The sequence below is a fragment of the Halichoeres trimaculatus genome, unplaced genomic scaffold (genome assembly GCF_033239565.1).
Source record: "Halichoeres trimaculatus isolate MK-OKI-2021-1 unplaced genomic scaffold, fHalTri1.1 fHalTri1_scaffold_10, whole genome shotgun sequence".
Taxonomy (NCBI): Eukaryota; Metazoa; Chordata; class Actinopteri; order Labriformes; family Labridae; genus Halichoeres; species Halichoeres trimaculatus.
The window spans coordinates 18,792,935-18,813,095 of record NW_027437187.1 but is presented as its reverse complement, the minus strand read 5'-3'; the positions used below and the strand labels follow the sequence as shown (position 1 = coordinate 18,813,095).

At 44.6% G+C, this 20,161-nt stretch overlaps 1 protein-coding gene across 1 annotated transcript; it reads left to right on the top strand.

Annotated features, from left to right (window-relative positions):
• The first annotated feature begins 322 nt into the window (after positions 1-322).
• tle3a (TLE family member 3, transcriptional corepressor a) lies at positions 323-19,936 on the top strand. Its single transcript, XM_074676966.1, has 21 exons — positions 323-711; positions 1,165-1,315; positions 1,862-1,962; positions 2,155-2,218; positions 3,555-3,599; positions 7,711-7,773; positions 8,016-8,090; positions 12,444-12,662; positions 13,730-13,732; positions 14,561-14,683; positions 14,912-14,962; positions 15,052-15,204; positions 15,669-15,801; positions 15,915-16,090; positions 16,433-16,506; positions 16,589-16,838; positions 17,315-17,562; positions 17,686-17,833; positions 17,943-18,093; positions 18,280-18,356; positions 18,641-19,936. The coding sequence occupies exons 2-21, from the start codon at positions 1,292-1,294 to the stop codon at positions 18,746-18,748; spliced, it is 2,286 nt and encodes a 761-aa protein (XP_074533067.1). The 5' UTR covers positions 323-711; positions 1,165-1,291; the 3' UTR covers positions 18,749-19,936.
• The last annotated feature ends 225 nt before the right edge of the window (positions 19,937-20,161 follow it).

Here is a 20,161-nt window from a genome sequence, read left to right as displayed (position 1 = left end):
AAAATTCATCAACTTTATTTGAACGGCTAAAAAAAACCCTAATGAGAGGCGGATGTGGAATTTCTGCTGTCTCTGTTAAATTTGGATATCATCGTCGGCACATCAATGCCTGCTGCTGCTGCTGTTGTTTTACATGGTGGGACGGACGGATGATGCCTTGTGGATCCGCGGGATGATGTCATGTATCGTTGCACCCCACGTGGGGGCCGTCGCTCTCCGATAGGCAGATGTGGCCGTATTCCTTCCGAGTAATCCGATTGGACAGATAGGCTCTTTCACGGCAGTTCAGCCCTGCTGCCTGTGTGTGGCAACCAGGGTAAGCTGGACAACTGGGGGAAATGCGAGATTGTGGAGAGTACCATGTTACGCTTTTAAAGAATCTCCAGCCTCTTCGAGTCGGAAGACAGATTTTGGAAGCGTACTTATATATTTTTCTCTCTCTTTTTGGGATTAACCAGCCACAAAAGGCGCAAATTCCTCGGAGGGTTCGCGGCTGAGAATAAAGTAGTTTAATCGAGCCCGACCGCACCAAATATTCTCCCAACTGCTCCCTCAGTGTGGCGGGGTGCGCTCCGGAGAGGGAGAGGATGCTTGTCGGGATCCGCGTCCACCACGCTTACATTACGAGGGATTAAACGCATGAATTATAGCCTGCTCTGTTTCTTCTTCGGGAACAAAAAGTCGCGCGGACGGCTAAGGACGCACGCACGGGTATGTATTTACGAAAGCTTTTGATTTCTTCCTTATTTTTCATCTTATTGGGCGTAAGCTCAAACAGCGCACCGTTTCCATCGCTCTCCGCGAAGTCAAACAGAAGGTGAAGCCAGCTGCCCTCGGCGCTGGCCTGGCTTACACCTTCTAAAGTGGAGATTTATGTTCATTTGCGGAACAACATGTTAAAACAGAGCTCCAAATCAGCGACTTTCACGCACACAGTTGCGTTTTTACGCCGCAAACCTGGCACCTTTATTTGTTTTGTGGGTTTAAATTGAGTGTTTCGCTGGTCACTGACCGAATAAGGTCACCAAAGAAGACAGAAGCGCAGGACTTGTGCTGCTTTTTGACTGCAATACAAGGAGCTAGTTTGGTGTCCTAAATGTTACATGGACAAAAATGTGTTGTGTTTTACGCATTCAAATTAAAACGCGTCATTTTTCAATACAGGATTTTCACGACCTCCCCCCTTACCCCCCACCCCTGTTTGCCGAGACTGGCGTGGCTGAGAGCAGATTTCAACCATTTTGCCAAAGGACCTGCACACTAGAGACATAAACAAAGGATACATTACAAGATGTATCCACAAGGCCGACATCCGGTAAGAAGCGCTTCCGACACTTACTATAGTTTACATATTCATCTGACAACACTGATGTTGATATGGTTCCTGAGTGTGCTTTCTCTCTATGAAGTCTGCCACACAAAGCGTTTTCCACCCTTAATGTAGCTCATCAAATTTCAATATCAAAATGCATTTATGCTACACAGAATCTGCACTTAGTGGTAAATGGATGCAGATGGTGTGCATGCCTGGAGATATTCAGTCAGCCATACACTAACATATGACTGTGCTGAGTATGAGGACAGCAGTTCACTTCTAAAATTACATTTCATTTTCAGTGTGAAAACCTATTCATGTAGTGTTATTAGCTTCTGGAGGTGTGAAGCAGAGCCACCTCTTTGCTGTGGTAATGTCTTACTCACCAGTGCAGAGGAGATATTATCCTGAAAGTAGTCTATAATGTGAGAGCTATTCAGCTCCCTTCAGCAGCCAGGTTCCCACAATGCAGGAAAAATGATGAATAAAGTTTTTTTGCCATGAGTGGACTAATGTGATTTTTTTTCTCTTACAACCTTCTTTCAGGCTCCACATCAGCCCGGCCAGCCTGGCTTCAAATTCACCGTAGCAGAGTCTTGTGACAGGATTAAAGATGAATTTCAGTTCCTGCAAGCCCAGTATCACAGGTAATGATTAAAAAGGTGTCATAGTGAGGCAACATCAACTTTCCTCTCCGTTAAAATGTAATGGCTCAGGCTCATATTTGGTTGTTGACTCCTGCTTGTATGAAAAAAGACTCTGCTGCCAATTGGTTAAGTGGTAGTGAGTTATTGAAGTGATAAAGACGCCTGAAATTGACACCTTGTCTTCTATTTTAGTCTTAAGGTGGAGTACGACAAACTGGCCAATGAGAAGACAGAGATGCAGCGCCACTATGTCATGGTAAGATTATGTTACAACAGGGAGCAATTATGGTTCCAAATTGCAAGGCTTGTTGAAGATGTAGTCAGGGTGAAGCGAGACAGGCTATTGTGATCACCTGTGTGGAGGTTAGGGCGGGTTTAGTGTCAGGTACAGGCCTGTGAAAGCCCCCAGGGGGGTTTGATGTAGCTGGTTGTTACAGCGAGCTCTTCCTGACAGGCGAGCTGTGGGCGGCAGTGGGCTGAGGCTCCATTATAAAACGCCCCTGATCTCTGAGGGTCGACCGCGACGTTGCCCTCTGTGCGTGCTGATCTGATTATTCTCCTAGGAGACTCCACACTCACACATATGCATGGCCATAAATTAGGTGTGAGCTGATGGTGGAAGGCCAGAGCAGTCAGTATGTGGGAAAATGCACGACAGCCAACAAAATGGAGGACAAAGTAGAGAACATGCTGCAGTTTGTCGTGCACTGAGTTACCATGTGTTTACTCTCAAATTATTAGTTATCTTTTATCCGAAGATAACGTGTGTGGCACTATGATACAGGAATTTGGTGGAGACATAATGCAATCAGAAGGTTTTATCTGTGGCTGTGTGCCTTGTTGTCCCAGGTAAACACACTGGGGATGACTTAAACCAATCCATGCAAGCTTAAGTTAAACATTCCTCTCAAAGGAAAACAACATGTTAGCCTGACAGGGAGGAGGTTAGGTAAACATGTAGGGAAGTATCCCACAACCAGCACCAGGTGTCAGGTTACACTTGGGCTGTGAGGCTCTGATCTCAGACAGAATGGCTCTCTTGTTTGAGAGTAATTTTCGAAGAAGCTAATGGACTGAATAATGCATTGGCCTCATCAAATAGACGCTGACTGGAAAGCCATTTCTGCTCCGGCTGCCACTTGTGGGCTCTCCGGATTACATTTCAGCCAGACGGACTGACCTGGCCTGAAATATCAAGAGTGTTGAGCAGTTGCGTTACGCTAAGTAAACAGACATCCTGGAGATCTGAAGGCTTAAGGCGGTGATCAATAAATCTAACCATTTCTTCTCTGTGCCCACACTATAAACAACAGAACATTGATTTATTGGTTATCTGCTGTCAGCTGCTCAATGAACCTTTTTTTGCCTGATCACAGTTCTCTGCTGACGTCTGATCGTATTAACATTTTAGTTAAAATGTACTCGACCATTCAATGATGTAATTAGAATAGTGGATAATAAAAGAATTGATTTGTGGCTACAAACAGTATGTTGTTAACACTACAAGCATTATTGTGAGCATTAAAATAAATGTACACACAGCTTAACTCTGATTCTTACTCATCACATCAATTTGTTTGCTTTCATTTCAGTATTACGAGATGTCCTACGGGCTGAACATAGAGATGCACAAACAGGTAGGTGACTCTGTATTCATCATATTTTCCAGCTCGGTGGTTTTCCCTTGGGTTAGGGGATGTGAGATCCACGGGGAGCTGCTCATAGACTGTGTACTGAGCAGCTTTAATAGGCTGTAAACAAAGATATACTGCACACAAACAGGGCAATAGAAAACTTGTATCATGACTTGTAAAATTGCTGTGGCTCTTTTTTTGTCAGATTTGCCACTGGTGTGTAAATCATGGATTGTCTCAGCATTGTGATAAGATCAGAGATAGACTTTGGCAGCCTCGGCCTTTGCCTTAATGATCAAAGGGAGAGGATTGCTGATGGGTCAGTATTTCTTTTTAAGATGAATAGTAAGAACAAGAGAGGGGCTAAGTCCTTCGGTCACTGATTGAGCCCTTATCTTCATCAAAAAGATCATATCTGCTATGGCTCCAGAGATCAATCACATTGATACTTGGAGAGATAAAGATTGTATGAATGAGTAACCCTGCGAGTCCCATGCATGCTGCTCTTAAACCAGTGGGGCTGTCCCCTCTCCTGCCACAGCCCAGCTTGGTTAATGACGGCGTTGGCGGCATGGCGGATTGGTGCAGTAGGGTGATCCATCAGTGTCGAGGGGCCGTGTGTCACACTGCCACATGTCTGTCAGGGCTCGAGCCGCTCTGATAGCTTCTGTCAGGCACTTATCGCCAACTAGAAGAAAGGGAGGGGGATGGGTGCTAGAGAGACACGTAGGAGAGCAGAGCTGAGGGGGAGGGGCTCGACAGCCTAGCTCTGTGTAAACAGGTTAATCGACTGATCCATTTTAGCGCCTGACTTTTATCAGGAACCTCAACAGAGCTGGTGGAAGTGCTTGAATAATTCATCAGTGGGGCCCTAACCTGCTGAACGACGTGTTTGTGAGCAAACAGTGTGGGCCCCATCCATGCAGCTCTCCCAGCTTGCAGCTTGGACAGAGGAGGATGAGGAGGAGGAGGAGAAGATGGGGAGTGGTTAACAGGCAGGGTTGGGATGGATTATTGGATGCACATAGGCATATTATTTTCCTGCCAGGAGATTTATTCCACAGTGAGGAAATCCATTCCTCTAACTGTGCCTTTTTTCATTACTGTGCAGGAGCATAATTCAGGTTTCAGGATGCACACACCGGCACAGCTCAGTGTTAAATCCATTCCCTCTCTCTGCTGCACTGCATGCAGATATACACGGCTAATTTCTGCTACGTGATGTCAGACAGTCATTACCATCATCTGGTGCTTGTTTTCCAAGAGCTGTGTGGATTTTGATCACATTTGGCTGTTACCTGCATTTCTAACACAGAAGTAATAGACCCATTGCTCGCTGAGTAGCAAACTATCTGCCATATACCAAGCCAAAGGAAACTTTGTTAGCCAGCAGACTGCAGTGCTAATACAAAAGAGGTGTGTAGTGAAATGTGGTTGGAGAAACTGTTGCTCTCCAAGGCATCAGTGCTTCCACATCACTGGTTTGTCATGTTAGACTGGACTGGAGGGTAAGATTGACAGGGTGTGAACCCCTGGGTGTCAGGTCCACTTATAAAACCAGAAAATTAGTGATCTTTATGATGCAGGAGGCTATGGTTTTATGATGTTTCTCTTAGAATAATCATATATTTTTAAGATCACATTTACTCTGAAATTAGCTGACTGACTGAGTTAGCTGACAAAGTTATCGACAGTCTTGACTCTTGAGTCCTTTTAGACCGGCTTTTGGTCTTACTTTAATCAATACAGATAACTTAAAATGTCAATTAAAACGTGCTCTTGGCTTTCTTCACATTAACGAGGACTCTTGGGCTGTGTGCAGCATCTCAGTTTGGCGGGACCAGGCCTCATTTCCTGGCTCAGTGAAGAGTTGGTCTTATTGTCTTCCTGCTACAAAAATCAGAAAAGAGGACAAATTGGAACCCCTCTAAATCTGACAAGTCAAGTATTGTTTGTAGATGGATCATGTGACCAGTACCGCCAGTGGTTTCTCCCTCTGTATTTAATACTCATCAGTGTCTCAACTCTATTTTCCCACTGCTGATAGCAACAGGCGAATGAATACCTTTCTGCACACCATTGACAAGCCAGCCTGAGAGTGCTCTTAAAGTGGTGCTACACAGGTCCGAGTACCTGTAATTGTGTAGCAGCAGCGCAAAGCTGGCCTCTCAAGGGCCGAGCTGTCATCTACTTAAAGTGACAACAGCCCCATTTTTATCTGCCAGCAGAGCAAAAAAAAAAAATTGCAGCCAGCACTGCACTGTATCTGTTTTGACAGAAGCAGTAGCGACTGAGTTGAAGCCTTTTGCATGTGTTTGCATGTTGTGTTGTAGGAGCGTAGAGGCTGCCAGTTGTTTAGAGCACAGCAGATCAACCACCTCCTGACCTCTCTCAGCCAGCTGTCACCATGACACTAAGCTACAGAGGAATGGACTGTGCGCTCAAGGCCTTTTCGCAAATCCTGTCAAATGTTCGACTGCTATTGACATGGCTTATCTCTACAAACATGGATTATACAGGCTCTGTAGCTTTTCAACCATTTCTGAGGGCGATCTTGGGCTCTTGCTAGAGCACTTACTACATTGTATTAATACTAATGCCCATAAAACCTTTATCTAACCCTCTAGTGTTTTATAGGTTGGAGCTCACATTAACTGTGTGTGAGAAGACTGGAGTTTAGTGTCTGTAGACGGTAATCAAGTTATAATAGGTGTTATCACAGTGGACTATTGTACCCTCTATTACACATGCTGTCATATATTTGTTTCACATTATTGCCTCTGATCCCAGGCTTTGCTTTGTTCCATGTGATATTTCATCTTGGGCTTGCTGTTTGTCAGGCTGGCTCTCCTGGCTAAGTGGCTGTCCGTGTTGCAGCTTGGGTCAGCAGGTCTCGTTCTGTTGGACATTATTCTCCAATCTCTCTGGCTCTGCTCAGAGGTAATACGTCTGGCTGCCAAAACTGCCTGGCATTTCTGCCATGTGTAATAAATAAGCTGGCGGTCTGCAAAGTACATTGTGTGTGCTGCTCCAAATGAAAAATCGGAGTAAATCCCTGTGATGTGTTTGTGTTCCGCAGTGGCCTTGGGTTGAACTGCAGCTCATAAATTCCATAGATGATGGAGCTTTGGCACTGTTATTTTTCTGCTCCCAGCACAGAGCTTCAACCTGAGAGTCTCATCTCCCATCTCTGGAAGAAGAAGGAGGCAGAACAAGCTGGCTGTGCAGTGTTTTCACAGGGAGAAGGGTGGGGGGGACATACACCTCTTCCCATTGCTCTTTTTTTTTAAATCCACCATTCATTTGCTACGTTCATGTGATCGACAGGCTGAAAATTCAATTTAATGACCTGCCTCCGAGCACGTAATATGATTTTAAAGCCTGTTACGGTCAAGCAGAGGTGCCATTTACATAATGATCCCAGCAAGATAGGGCTGCAGCCGTTGCCATGGCAGTTGGTAGACAAGCGGAAGAATGGGAGCAGGGCCGTGTGGATGGGTGGGAGGTTGGCAGGGCGGAGGGCTGGGAGGCTGATTGCAGTAAGAAAGTGCCCGGGCCTCAGTCTTGGAAAGAGAAAGTCCAAACGCGCTGCGTGCTGGAAGATATCGTCTAATGGTATTGATCATAGAATGGAGGTGCTCTTGAGGTCATTATGGTTTGTATACTTTGCTCACTCTGCAGTTTTAACCCTTAATGTGAACAGCCTGCTCCGCCACATGTAAGTAAATAGTGCAGGCTGGTTAGCAGGCCTTACTTCCTGGGGTGTGGTTGTGTGGTTTAACTTTGAGGTTAACTGCAGGACAGTGCAGTTGCAGATGAGAGGAAGGAGGGCAGAGGGAGAGAGGATCCTCTCAGCACAGCAGCACTTTGCCTGCTCATATCCGTTTAGCATGGAGTGCACTCTCAGCACAGCTGTGCTCCATCCCCCTGGGCTCTCCTAATGTTTTAAATATTTCAAATGTCAATATCATGCTGTTTAGAGGATGTTGAGTCAAGCAGTTCTGATTGCCGCAGTAATTGACTTAATCGGTGTAAACATTAAAGGCGGGGTTAGATGAAGTCACTGTCTGTTTCATACTTTATCGTCTCATTTTGATCCTCTTTTGTTTTTCAGACGGAGATTGCCAAACGGCTCAACGCAATTTTAGCTCAAATTATGCCTTTCCTGTCTCAAGAGGTGAGTGTTGAATGTAGTTAAAAGTGTCTCTAAAGATACTGTCACTTATTGTTTCCTGAGTTTTAAAGACACTACTTTTAAAAAGATGTCAGGTTAAGCAATTTTGAATAATTTTTGGCGGCCCTCTCGTTTAAAACTGGAGCGGCATTATTAAAATAAGGTGTGAAATTCAATTAGATTAAAGTGGATGTTTGATAGATGTTGGCATGCCTCAATAATTTTCTGTAAATGTCTCCCCACAGCACCAACAGCAGGTTGCTCAGGCAGTGGAGCGGGCAAAGCAGGTGACTATGACCGAGCTGAATGCGATCATCGGGGTACGTGGACTTCCCAATCTGCCTCTCACCGTGTGTATACCCCCTTTTATTCTTTTATTTGACCTTGGATAGCAAAAATCTAGCACATTAGATAATCACTAGCTATAAATCTTGCTTTGAAATGTCTTGTTTGTGCACAAAGTTGTCTGATCTGCTTAATATATACATTATGATATGATATAACAAGCATCAAAGTTAAACTGCATATTTGCACCTCTTTTAATCAAACCATAATAGTCTAATATACTGCTTTATTCTTTATCATTGTATTCAGACTATATGCATCACAAATGCGGCTCCAGAGAGCTGGTCTTTTGCTCCAGCTTTGGTCTCTGTGGCATCTTCACTGCCTTGTTGTGTGTTTATAAATGCGAGCCTGAGAGCTCTTGAGATCCCCTTTGCAGCGTGTATTGCTTTAATTGGCTAAGGTTTTAACGAGGAGCCTCATCCCTCATGCTGACCTGGATAGCTGTGGGAATTAAAAGGCTGAGGGTGAGCAGAACACAGCCTGCGCTGCAAGCTATCTGATACAGTACAGACAGCAGACAGCCGTCAGAGCTCTGCAGTACAGCTCTCTCTGCTCACTACAGCACTAAGCAGTAATGTATGGTGTTCATCTCTACTTTAGAACACCATCTGCTCCTCATTGATCAGCTGTACTCACCCTGCCCTCGTAAAACTGAACTGATGTGGTGTCACCCTGGATGCAACGCTTAAGCTATAGGTCATCTGATTACTGCAGCTGAATCTTGCAGTCTTTAGCAAGCACAGGAGGAAGACCCAGAAGACTGGCTTTATAGGGATTCAATTAATGCCCCCTTGGTGACCTTTTGTTCCAGGATAATTGCCTAGAATTTGCCTGAGTGTGTGTCTTACGAGATGATGGAGAGCTGTTTGTTTTTCATACGTCGACTGAACCAGCTGCTGTGTTATTCTTTTACCATGGCAGCTGCAAACAGCCTTTGTTCCTGAGAGAAGTGATTTGATTTAGATTTCTACCAGCGTGTGTGATTTTCACACCACAATATTTGAATATTGCAGTTCTTTTGAATGAGTAGTTTTAGTCCTTACGCTGTTGCTCTCCGTTAGTTCTTGATTAAAAATGAGTCGCTTTGTGATGGATCAGTCTTGATGAGAGGAAACACACAAATAAGAAGTTGTTATGATAAACTAACCGTTTGTTTTCATTGGATAGATGACTGAAGAGTGATGTCAGTCCTAGAAAGCTGCATTTGATTGATTTTATTTATGTGGTGTTAACCAAGTCCGCTAGTGTAGGTGTAGATGCAAGTTGTGGTGATTCAAGTCAAGAGTTTTATCTATTCGGTAAATTCTATCTGTATTGTATTTTAAATTGTTTAGAAAACAATAATAAAAACCAGGAAATATGTAAACTATTATTTTAAAAAATTGTATTGCAGATCTTTTTAAGAAGTTTTGGACAGACCTGTCCATGACTTTGGTATATAGTCCTTTTTATTTATGAGAATGTCAGCCCTCCACCCAAGTCAGTTGGGGTGCTCATGTCAGAGGAGGTTGAAATGTAGCTACTCTATGTTTTACGAATGCCTGTCCATTAGTTATTCATCGAGGAGAGGCTCCGTAGGCATGCCAAAATCCTCATGCATATTGTAAAGCAAGGTGGGGTGAAAGACCGTGCCAGGCAGACAGGCAGCATCCAGGAGCCAGCTGCATGCCTTATTGATGGGACTGAGAGCCATTAATAGGATGCAACTAGGGCAGCTGCCTGTGAGAAGATGAACCTGACAGGTGGTGCTTCCTGTTTGAAATAGAAAACACCCAAATATTGAAGTTAACCAAAGAGATGCTCATATGAAGCCATCTTTGACCCAGTGAGCGGTCACTTTTCCAAACAGTACAGTGCCTTTGAATGAAAATGGGATGAATGGAGAATTTATAACTTGCATGCAATAAGTTACATTTGACATTATGGCTCTGTCCTGGGAGCTCCCTGCCCTTCCAAGTGCCCATGCGGGATGCCAAAGCTGGAGGTGGAGAGAGCACACCTACCTTCCCTTGAGCATACATAAAAACCCAAGGCAGGGAGAGCAGCAGCAAATATACAGACCATAGAAGGTATCAGTGAGAACACATATGACTCTAGTAAAATCAGACTGAGCGTAAAAGGAGGATCTGGGTTGGAAAGAAGTTTACAGGAAGTAGACGGGCTAAAAAGTTTTAAATTAGATGGCCACTTTGCTATTGGATGTGTTGATGTAATCAGCGGAGCCATTTGCTGATAGAGGCTGGTGTTAAGAGCATGGTATCTCTAAAATATGTTCTGTTTGTTTTTCTGGTCTGGTGCATCATCATTTACAGTATTAAAATGTGGTGAAGAGGAGAGCTATAGCTTTGACCTTTTTCTGTCTCTTCAGCAGCAGCAGGCTGCCTGACCTGAGCTCATAGTCCGTCTAATGGGTGTGTGCACTCCTGTTAATACACTTTGTGTGCTGCACACATCTGGACATGAAGGGGCACTCTTCTGTCCAAGTGTATTTACCTTTATTTGGTGTACACTTTATAGTACGCTAGCTTGATTTTGCCTGTGTGTACGTTTTTAGTCGCTGCTCATTCTTAAAAAAAGGACAAAGACCAGGTCTTTATCTTGGAATATTAAATTAGGGGAAATAGACCAGACTCCTTTCTTTATTTATTATTGTCTTCATTTATGGCCCTCTAATGAGGGCTCTTGCTGATCAACCATGCATATTACCCATCAGTGCCTCATTAAACACAATGAGCAAGGATGGCGCTCCCCTGCCAATGAACTGGCTCCTTAATTTCTCCATGGACACAACATTATGACACACACTCACTCGCTCTTTCTCTTCTTTTCTGTGTCCCGGGTATATTTTGTAATTGGATTGACATCTGCCTTATAGAGCAAAGGATGAGGTTGCAAGTTGGCAACCTTAGGTTTTTCCAATCTCATTCTCTATCTTCCAGGCTGATATACATCAGAGGGCAATAAGCAATTAAAAAGACCCTCCAGGTATGATTTCTAAAGACACATTTTGGCTGTCCTTTTGAAAGATCTGTGACTTTATATTTCGTTTGCAAAAAAGAAAAAATGAAGCTGAATGGTTAGTTCCTATAATTAGTTAATGTTTTTTTCCATGGAAGTCCAACTCAACTCGTTGTTCTATGCAGCCCCTCCCCAGTCATTACAAAGTGCCTAATATTCCTGAAATAGCCATAAATGGTCTCTGATTGAAGTGGGCCTTGTAAAGGAGTGGTGGTGCATGCTGTAACAGCAGCTGAATTATTCAGCTGGCTCGTAGACGGGTAATAAATTGCTGATGTTTTTATTGGTGTCTCAGCTAAGTATTATTTAACCTTGCTTTAAACTGCTTACATCCATGCTGAGTGCCTTTTAACTCCCATCCATTTCCCTGTGCCTTTCAAATATTGATGGTGAATATTGGAGGGTTGACTGAGTGCCAGCATGGGACCCCTGGTCCTGGCTCCCGGAGCTGCCTTCCAGACGTTCACACACACAGACACAGACACACACACACAGACACACACACACACACACACACACACACACAGACACAGACACACAAACACACACACACACAGACACACACACACACACACACAGACACACACACACACACACACACACACACACACACAGAAATATCCCCAGTTGTGGGGGTGCCAGCTTCTGGCACTTTGTGTTCCCTCGGTCCCTTAAAGTTGGGGTGTGCAAATGATTCATGTTCTGTTAATCCGGGAACATGAATATGAGAGGAGTGAAAAGATGCTGGTTGTGTTTTTGAAGTGTTTATAAAGCAGGTAGTTGTTTGGCCCACAGGCTTTCAGCTTCATGTTCCTTAAGAGGATTGCTTGACTTGCTCGTGGCGGCAGTGCTGTAATGCTGCGGCACGAAATGTGCCAGTTTACCTGATAGAAAATGATTTCTTGAGCATTAAACTGTGGTTGGATCAAGCTTTGCTTTTGCTACTTAACATTACTGTCATGAAAATATTGCTTAGTTGTAGTTTATTAAACTGGTCTTGCTCTACTAATGCTGTGTGAGTGTATGTCCTGAGGCCCTGTGTCTCCTGCATCAGACGTGTTGAGCAGCTGATTGTTTGTCATAACTTCTACTCTCCTCAGTACAGATCTGAGGCTTATGCCACTCTGGCCTGGTATGAAAATAGCACAGAGGGAGGGATTGCTGTCTAATCCTGACAGTAATAGATGTGTCAATGTGCTAATATCATCCAGGGTTTAACTGATCAGTCTTATGTTTACTGTGTGGTTTCTCCTGGCTCTTTCCCTCCGACCCACTTGTTGTCTGTCTTTCTCTCTTCCTGCTTGCAGCAGCAGCAGCTTCAGGCACAGCACCTCTCCCACGCTGCCCATGGGCCTCCAGTCCAGCTTCCACCTCACCCCTCGGGTCTGCAGCCACCTGGTATTCCCCCTGTGACCGGCTCTGGATCAGGCCTGCTGGCACTAGGGGCCCTGGGCAGTCAAGCCCACCTCCCTGTAAAGGACGAGAAGAACCACCACGACCTGGAACACAGAGGTAGGGAGGGAAACGCAGACATTTTGCTGCTTAACGAGTTTACTTAAAAGAACTGAAACGTATATTAATCGAACATTATTGCAAAGATGTTAAACAGGGGAAAACCAATTTAGTGTGGCGTGCTCCTCGCTCTCTAGAGCAGAATGGTAGGGCCCCTAGGTGAGGAGCTCATCCTGTCTGTTCACATTCTGTCTGGGTAATGAGCTGGTACATTCCCAGCCCATGACTGCATAAGCTATTCAACAGCTCAACACACGGCGATAAGAGGGGCCTTGTGCCCTGCAGTTGATTCTCACACATCCAGCCAGAAGCATCTGTTATGATATGCTAACTGACTTGTTTTTCCTTTTGCTCCACTTGCTTTCATCATCACCTTGGCCACCATCGTGACATCTGTGACACAGAGAGCACGGTGAGTGTGCGAATCCATAACTCTTCTTGTTGCAGTGCTTGTCTGTTTCATACACCACTCTCGTCTGTGCGGCAAAAGTCAAGTAAAAATTCCTCCTAACAGCATGCCACTGCTGATTTCATGCACCATTGTAATCTGCTTTCAATAAAATGATTAATTTGAAATGAGGTTTGGAATATAAGTCCTGTGCTTTTAATCCAGAAGGGAAATGACTGGTATCATGCTGGAGAGATTAGAAGCCTTGTAATTTCATCACAATTAAAGAAAGACTTGGACTTCCCCTTCTTAAAGGATTTATTTGATCCCTTCTACTGTCTCCCTTGTTTACCAGCTCACTCTTTCTCCTTCTTGGCATGTGATGAATATTTATGAACACAAATGGAGAATTGTTTTGTTTTCTTTCTCTCCACCCCGTCTGGCTGGAGCTGCTAAAGCGTTTTATTTGAATGGCTGCGATCTCTGATGGCTTGTGATGGGACTGTGAGATTGTGTTTCTGCAGGCCGGGCCGACTGAATGGGTGCAGTCATGTTTGAAGAAATGGAACTCCTGGGGCGATTAGCAGGCCTGTTTTGTTTCTGTGCTCTTGTCCCAGGTCATCTGATAGCAGAGTGGTGACTTTGGTTAATGAGTCACGCTAAGCATCTCTTTAAAGGTCAGCCATTATGCAGACAGTGGCCCTTTGCCCAGACTGCTAGTCCATCGACCATTGTTCACTTCCCTGGGCTGCCACCGACTTAGTCCGTGTTGTTGCTTTGGTCTTCAGAGGAAGGGGCAGGGGGAATCAGGGGGACTTGGCAGTTTTTAGGCTGATGGCAAACTCCTGTGAAAGCAGCTGGACACCTGCCTAGTTCCTCCCATTCTGTTGGTGTTTGGAGTGAGCTGTCCCAGCTTGTGTAGGCAGGCGGGCTCTATGAAGAAGCACCAGCCAGTCCCACGCTGCTGTGCCCACTGGCAGGATATAGATTCTCTTTCTTTATCAGAGCTCAAAGCCTGAGTTGACATGGTGCCCGAGCACTCTGCGCTGCAGCAATCAATGCCTGATGCCCACAACATACAGTCTAACTCTCTCCCTCCCTGTGCCTTTCCTTCTCTCTCGCGCGCTTAGCCTGACTGACTCTGGAGAAAAGGCCTTCTGTTCAGCCACAACACACTGCTCATGTCCCTGTGAGGCTGTTTGTTGTCCAGTTATGAGGAGGAGGGAGTCCAGCACAGAAAACAAGCCCTCCTCCTTTCAGTTCAGATAACGGCCCATTCTGTTGTTTGGCCGGGGACAGGCCTGTGTTTGAGATTGGCCTTGGCTGGTGTCAGGGTACTGCTTGGAGCTGGCCTGCAGCTGCATTTTTAGAGTGTGCAGCATCCATGATGTGAATGAGGCATTTTTTGTGTTTGGATTGGCTCAGTGTATTCTCTGTGAATTTGTAACTGATGAATGACTCAGTGCTCTTTTTTATGGTGGGTAAAGAAAGAGTAATAAAGGTTGTTTGGTTTTGTCTTTGCAGAATAACTCCATATCCCCATCAGAAAGCCTACGCACAGCCAGTGAGAAGCACCGCAGCTCCTCTGACTACAGTCTGGACTCTAAGAAACGCAAAGTTGAGGAGAAGGACAGCATGAGTAGATACGTAAGTCACACCAAGTCATGTGATGTGTTGCATGCTCACTTTCTAGCTGAGAACAAGAAATGAAGGTAAGGTAGATATCACTTTTCCTTTCCATTAAGTATGAAGCCACATCCAGGAGTGTGGTTATCATCACTGAGAACAATGTTACCGGTGGCCAGAGATGCATTTTTTTCATGTGAAGTTGAAAAACAAAACTTTGAAGATGAATAACTTGAGTTATCCTTACAGGACAGTGATGGAGAGAAAAGTGATGACCTGGTGGTAGATGTGTCTAATGAGGTGAGTAGAGCAGCTTGTACTTACAAATGTTATATTGACATGACCCAATATGAGGTTTGACATTTAAAAACTTTCTTTTTTTTTTCCAGGACCCTGCCACCCCGCGTGCAAGCCCTGCTCACTCACCACCTGAAAATGGCATTGATAAGCCCCGCCCCCCAAAGAAGGACACGCCCAACAGCCCTGCATCAGTGGCATCCTCTGGGAGCACCCCATCTTCCAAAACCAAGGAGCTCAGTCATGTAAGACACCAAGAGTTTGCAACAAACTAGGACAGAAAGGGTTTAAATGAGAATTGCAGAGAGCAAAGGGATATGTGCAAATAAATCTGGGACGTTTTCTGCAGTGGATTAGGAATGGCTGTCGGTGCTTTAAGTGCATGACTAAATGTCAGGGATAATATTGTCCCGCATCAGGATCAGTCAGGTCTTCTCTGTTAATAGCTCAATGTATTTAACTATTCCAGGATTTCTCTCCCTCTGCCTCACTTAAAGATTAAAGCCAAAGCAGTAAGGGGATAAAAACGGCCCCATCTCCATTGTGGCCATAATAGGTTTTAGAATAAATAGCAGTTTATGGCTCTGCAGGACTATGAGGGTTGTCAGAATTAGATTGGATTAAGTTCAGCTTGCTCTCAAATTGTCAGTCTGCACAGTGCCTGCTTTCCGGGATTTTGATTGTGCTTGCTCTCTCGTTCCCTCGACAGAATGACAAATCCTCCACGCCTGGCCTCAAGTCCAACACCCCCACACCTCGCAACGATGCCCCCACCCCTGGCACCAGCTCCACTCCCGGGCTCAGACCCATCCTGGGCAAACCACCAGGCATGGAGGCTCTTGGTTGGTACCAGTCTTTTTACTCTCTAGCAACTGAGATAATCTTTTTTTCCCCTATCCTCTCCTGATGTACTGTAAAATCACATAGCAGCACCCTTTTCTGTCTGTCTCTGCAGCAGCCCCAGCTTTGCGTACCCCTCTGTCCATCGCAGGCTCCTACCCCACTCCCTTTGCCATGATGGGCCATCATGAAATGAATGGAGGCCTGACTAGTCCTGGTGTGTATGCTGGTCTGCACATATCTCCTCAGATGAGTGCTGCAGCAGCAGCAGCCTATGGACGCTCCCCAATGGTAACCCCCTTTCTTTCCTTTGTCCTCAAATGTAGCAATTTGATAGCTTTCTACAGTCACTGCAAATGGTTAGAAAGTAATAAAAAAATATCATATGTGTATATACATATGTGAATGAACTCCCTGAGTATCTTACTGAGATGATGCAAAATGCCTCAATCATCTCTGTTTGTTGAGGCTTCTTGGTAAAGGTTTGGACCATTTTCTGCCAACGTTACTTTTAATTTTTAGATGCTGCCAGTATTGATGTTTCCCATTTTTTATCTACATGCCATGCTAAGCTAACCAATCTTTTAAAAATAGATTGAACTGATTTATAATGTTTCTCTCCTTTTTTTGTAGGGGTTTGATCCTCACACCCACATGAGAGCTCCTGGCCTTCCAGCCAGCCTCACATCAATCTCTGGTGGAAAACCGTAAGTTTCTCTTAAGATTTGCTTAAAGTTAGAAATCTAAAAAACTAAGTATTCTTAAAAATGTGTCTGTTTTTTCCATCAGGGCTTACTCTTTTCACGTCAGTGCAGACGGGCAGATGCAGCCTGTACCCTTCCCACCTGATGCCTTGATCGGCCCGGGTATCCCACGCCATGCCCGTCAGATCAACACGCTTAGCCATGGCGAGGTGGTGTGTGCAGTTACCATTAGCAACCCCACACGTCATGTCTACACTGGTGGAAAAGGTTGTGTCAAAATCTGGGACATAAGCCAACCAGGCAGCAAGAGCCCCGTGTCCCAACTCGACTGTCTGGTGAGAGCCGCTGCTAATTACTCATCAAAACTTTAATGCATGCATGCCTGTTGTCTTTTTAAAGGTAACCAGTTGTTTAAACACAAGGCTTTTCTGGTAAATATCAGACTTTCCTTTCTGATACACTATGACCACAACATATCGTACATATCCTCTAAAAAGTTTTATTGTGAATGGACAAGTTGACAAACACATCTGCTGCATTTATCCAGTGGTTGTGTAGAAAATAAGATACATACCAAGAAACTAATATGTTAAGATCAGGGAAAAAGTGGGGATAAATTATGTTTGGTTTGAAAGGTGGGCCTTGCTGAAAAATGTGTTGGCGCAGGAGGCTCTAAAGCCTCACTCACATAAGGTTTAAGAAAACCTTTAGTTTGGTTGATGACAGAAGGATTTTCATCCTTGTTCCCAAATCTGTTTCCAGCTGCACTGCTCTGAACATGTATTGATTGGCTTTGTCCTCTGTGCAACAGAACAGAGATAACTACATCCGCTCCTGTAAGCTGCTGCCTGATGGCCGCACATTGATTGTTGGAGGCGAGGCCAGCACATTGACCATCTGGGATCTGGCCTCTCAGACACCCCGCATCAAAGCCGAGCTCACCTCCTCGGCCCCAGCGTGCTACGCCTTGGCCATCAGCCCTGACGCCAAAGTCTGCTTCTCCTGCTGCAGTGATGGAAACATAGCCGTTTGGGACTTGCACAACCAGACTCTCGTAAGGTAGGAAAAGAACTCCTGTTCATTCTGTGTGGGGTTTGGCGCCTTGACAAGACTGCTGTTGTGTGAGTAATTCTAAAAGATGAAGTCAATAATTGTTAGTTTGCCTTCTGACTTTGATTGTAGGCAGTTCCAGGGTCACACGGATGGTGCTAGCTGTATTGATATATCTCATGATGGCACTAAGCTGTGGACAGGTGGTCTTGACAACACTGTTCGCTCCTGGGATCTGAGGGAGGGTCGGCAGCTGCAGCAGCATGACTTCACTTCACAGGTACATGAGAGAAGAATAAAAATACACACTGACCCACAGACTTTCCAAATGCAGAGGTTTTCCTTTGACCCCAGAACTGCCAGTGATTACTGCTTTGTCCCATTTCCAGATCTTCTCCTTGGGCTACTGTCCGACTGGAGAATGGCTCGCTGTGGGTATGGAGAGCAGTAATGTGGAGGTGCTCCATCACTCAAAGCCAGACAAATATCAGCTTCACCTGCACGAGAGCTGTGTTCTCTCCCTCAAGTTCGCTTACTGTGGTATGAAAACAAACCTATTAAAATGGATTATATAGCCCATTTCTTTTTTTAACTTGTGATAACTACAAACTGTCCTTTTAAAGCCGGAGTGATATTGTGCCTTCAATTTTTCACACTTAATCATCGTTCATTTGTAGGTGTTTTATAGTCCCAGAAGGTCTGACTGCATTGTTGCTTCCTTTGCAGGTAAATGGTTCGTAAGCACAGGGAAGGACAATTTGTTGAATGCTTGGAGGACTCCTTATGGCGCCAGCATATTCCAGGTATGCAGATCAATACACACTGTCTGCAGTGAGTCCAAAAGTATGCACAGTTGTCTCTGAGAGGAAGGGCACAGCGACCGCTGTCTGACAGGACTCTCCTATCAGTGAAAACTGAACCTGAATTATTGACCTGACAAAGAAGTCTTTTTGAGGGGCATCAGGCCAGAACTTGATGTCACTGCAATCCAATCTCACCCTGTAGACAGCTAATTCTCTCCTCTTAACTTCAATTGTAGTTGAAAATGTTAAATGCCCCCAAGACTAACATTTTTTTCCTTTCTCAGTCCAAGGAGTCCTCGTCAGTCCTGAGCTGTGACATCTCAACAGACGACAAGTATATCGTGACAGGCTCTGGTGACAAGAAGGCCACTGTATATGAAGTGATCTATTAGGACAGACTGCTTTGGACAGGAGCATGCTCGTGCTCAGGAACAGTGGACTCTTCCTCCATCTACCTTCCCTCACACAGACAGCATGGATGTTGCCTGCAGCCCCTGGGTGGATGGGCAGGAGGTTTGGCAGTGCCAGACTGAACTGGACGTTGGCGCTTCTGTGACCCTGGATGCTGTGACTTTTTGGCCGTTCCTCACTCATACGACTAACACTTGTACAGCAAGTGCAGCTCCCCAGGGCACTAAGAAGAAATTAATGTCTCGCTGTTTTTCTGTTTGTTGGATATTTCTTTTTTTATTCGTCCTTTTTAATGTGGAGATAAAGTTCCATGACACAACGAGAAGCAGCGCTTCGCTCTGGAGCTTCTCCTCAGAGGTCCTGTGAAAAGTGTACATAATGGAGTAATAAAAGGCCTTTTATAGATTTATATTTTGGTGTCCAGTTACGCTTGTGATGGTTCTTTCTCGTTCTCCCCGTGATTTTCTGTCCCCTCTGGGGGTGGAAATTAGATTAGGACTTTGTAAAAGGATATTCTATTTCAGCTTTCCCCTCCTCTGCTTTTTTTCATGTTCATGTCCAGAATGACCTTTTTGGAAATCTAATTTGGATTATTTTTTCTTCACTATTTGCTGTAACTCAGAACACAGACGTTCATCCCATGGATTTTAACAGAGGAGAATTTTGGAAAGGACCTTTTTTTCCAGGAGAAAATCATGGTTTCAAGCTATTTCTACCCTATCACCATGTGAAGTAGAAATTCAACTCTGAAATGAAGACCTCTTACTGGACACTGGCTGTTTTTAGTGACATTCAAATGGATAACTTTCAACTGGAGGACTAATGGGTCTTATGGAGAAGCTGCCGTGACCTGGGTTCACTCTGTTGTCGCGACTAATGTATGAATCTTCATTTTTCCACTCAGCGAAGTTTAGTCATCAGTCCTGGAGTGAATAATGTCCTCTGAGGACTGACCTTGTGACTGATATGCAGGATTTACATGGTTACTCATAAAATGCCATCTCAACATCAGACACTTTGGATATGCTCAGTCTGCTTTTTTCAGTATTTCATTATATTCAACAACATCTTCTCATCGACAGGAATGGTCCTTGCATAAACACACATTAGCCTGTGTAGCAAACATGATTCATGGTCCCTAAGGATTGTACAGTTGACAGTTGTTGATAAATCAATAAACTGTTTTTATATAAAATCATCTTGACTGAGTTTCTACAGTACAGCTGCCCTGCCACTGTTGCACATTTTATGGGATTTGTGCGGTATTTCAGGTATAAGCTTTTTCACTTCCCTGCCAAGAGTTAGATGAGAAGATTGACACTAATCCTGTAGCTCATGTACTGTAAATATGAAGCTACAGTCGGCAGCCCAGAAGCTTAGTTTTACACGAAAAT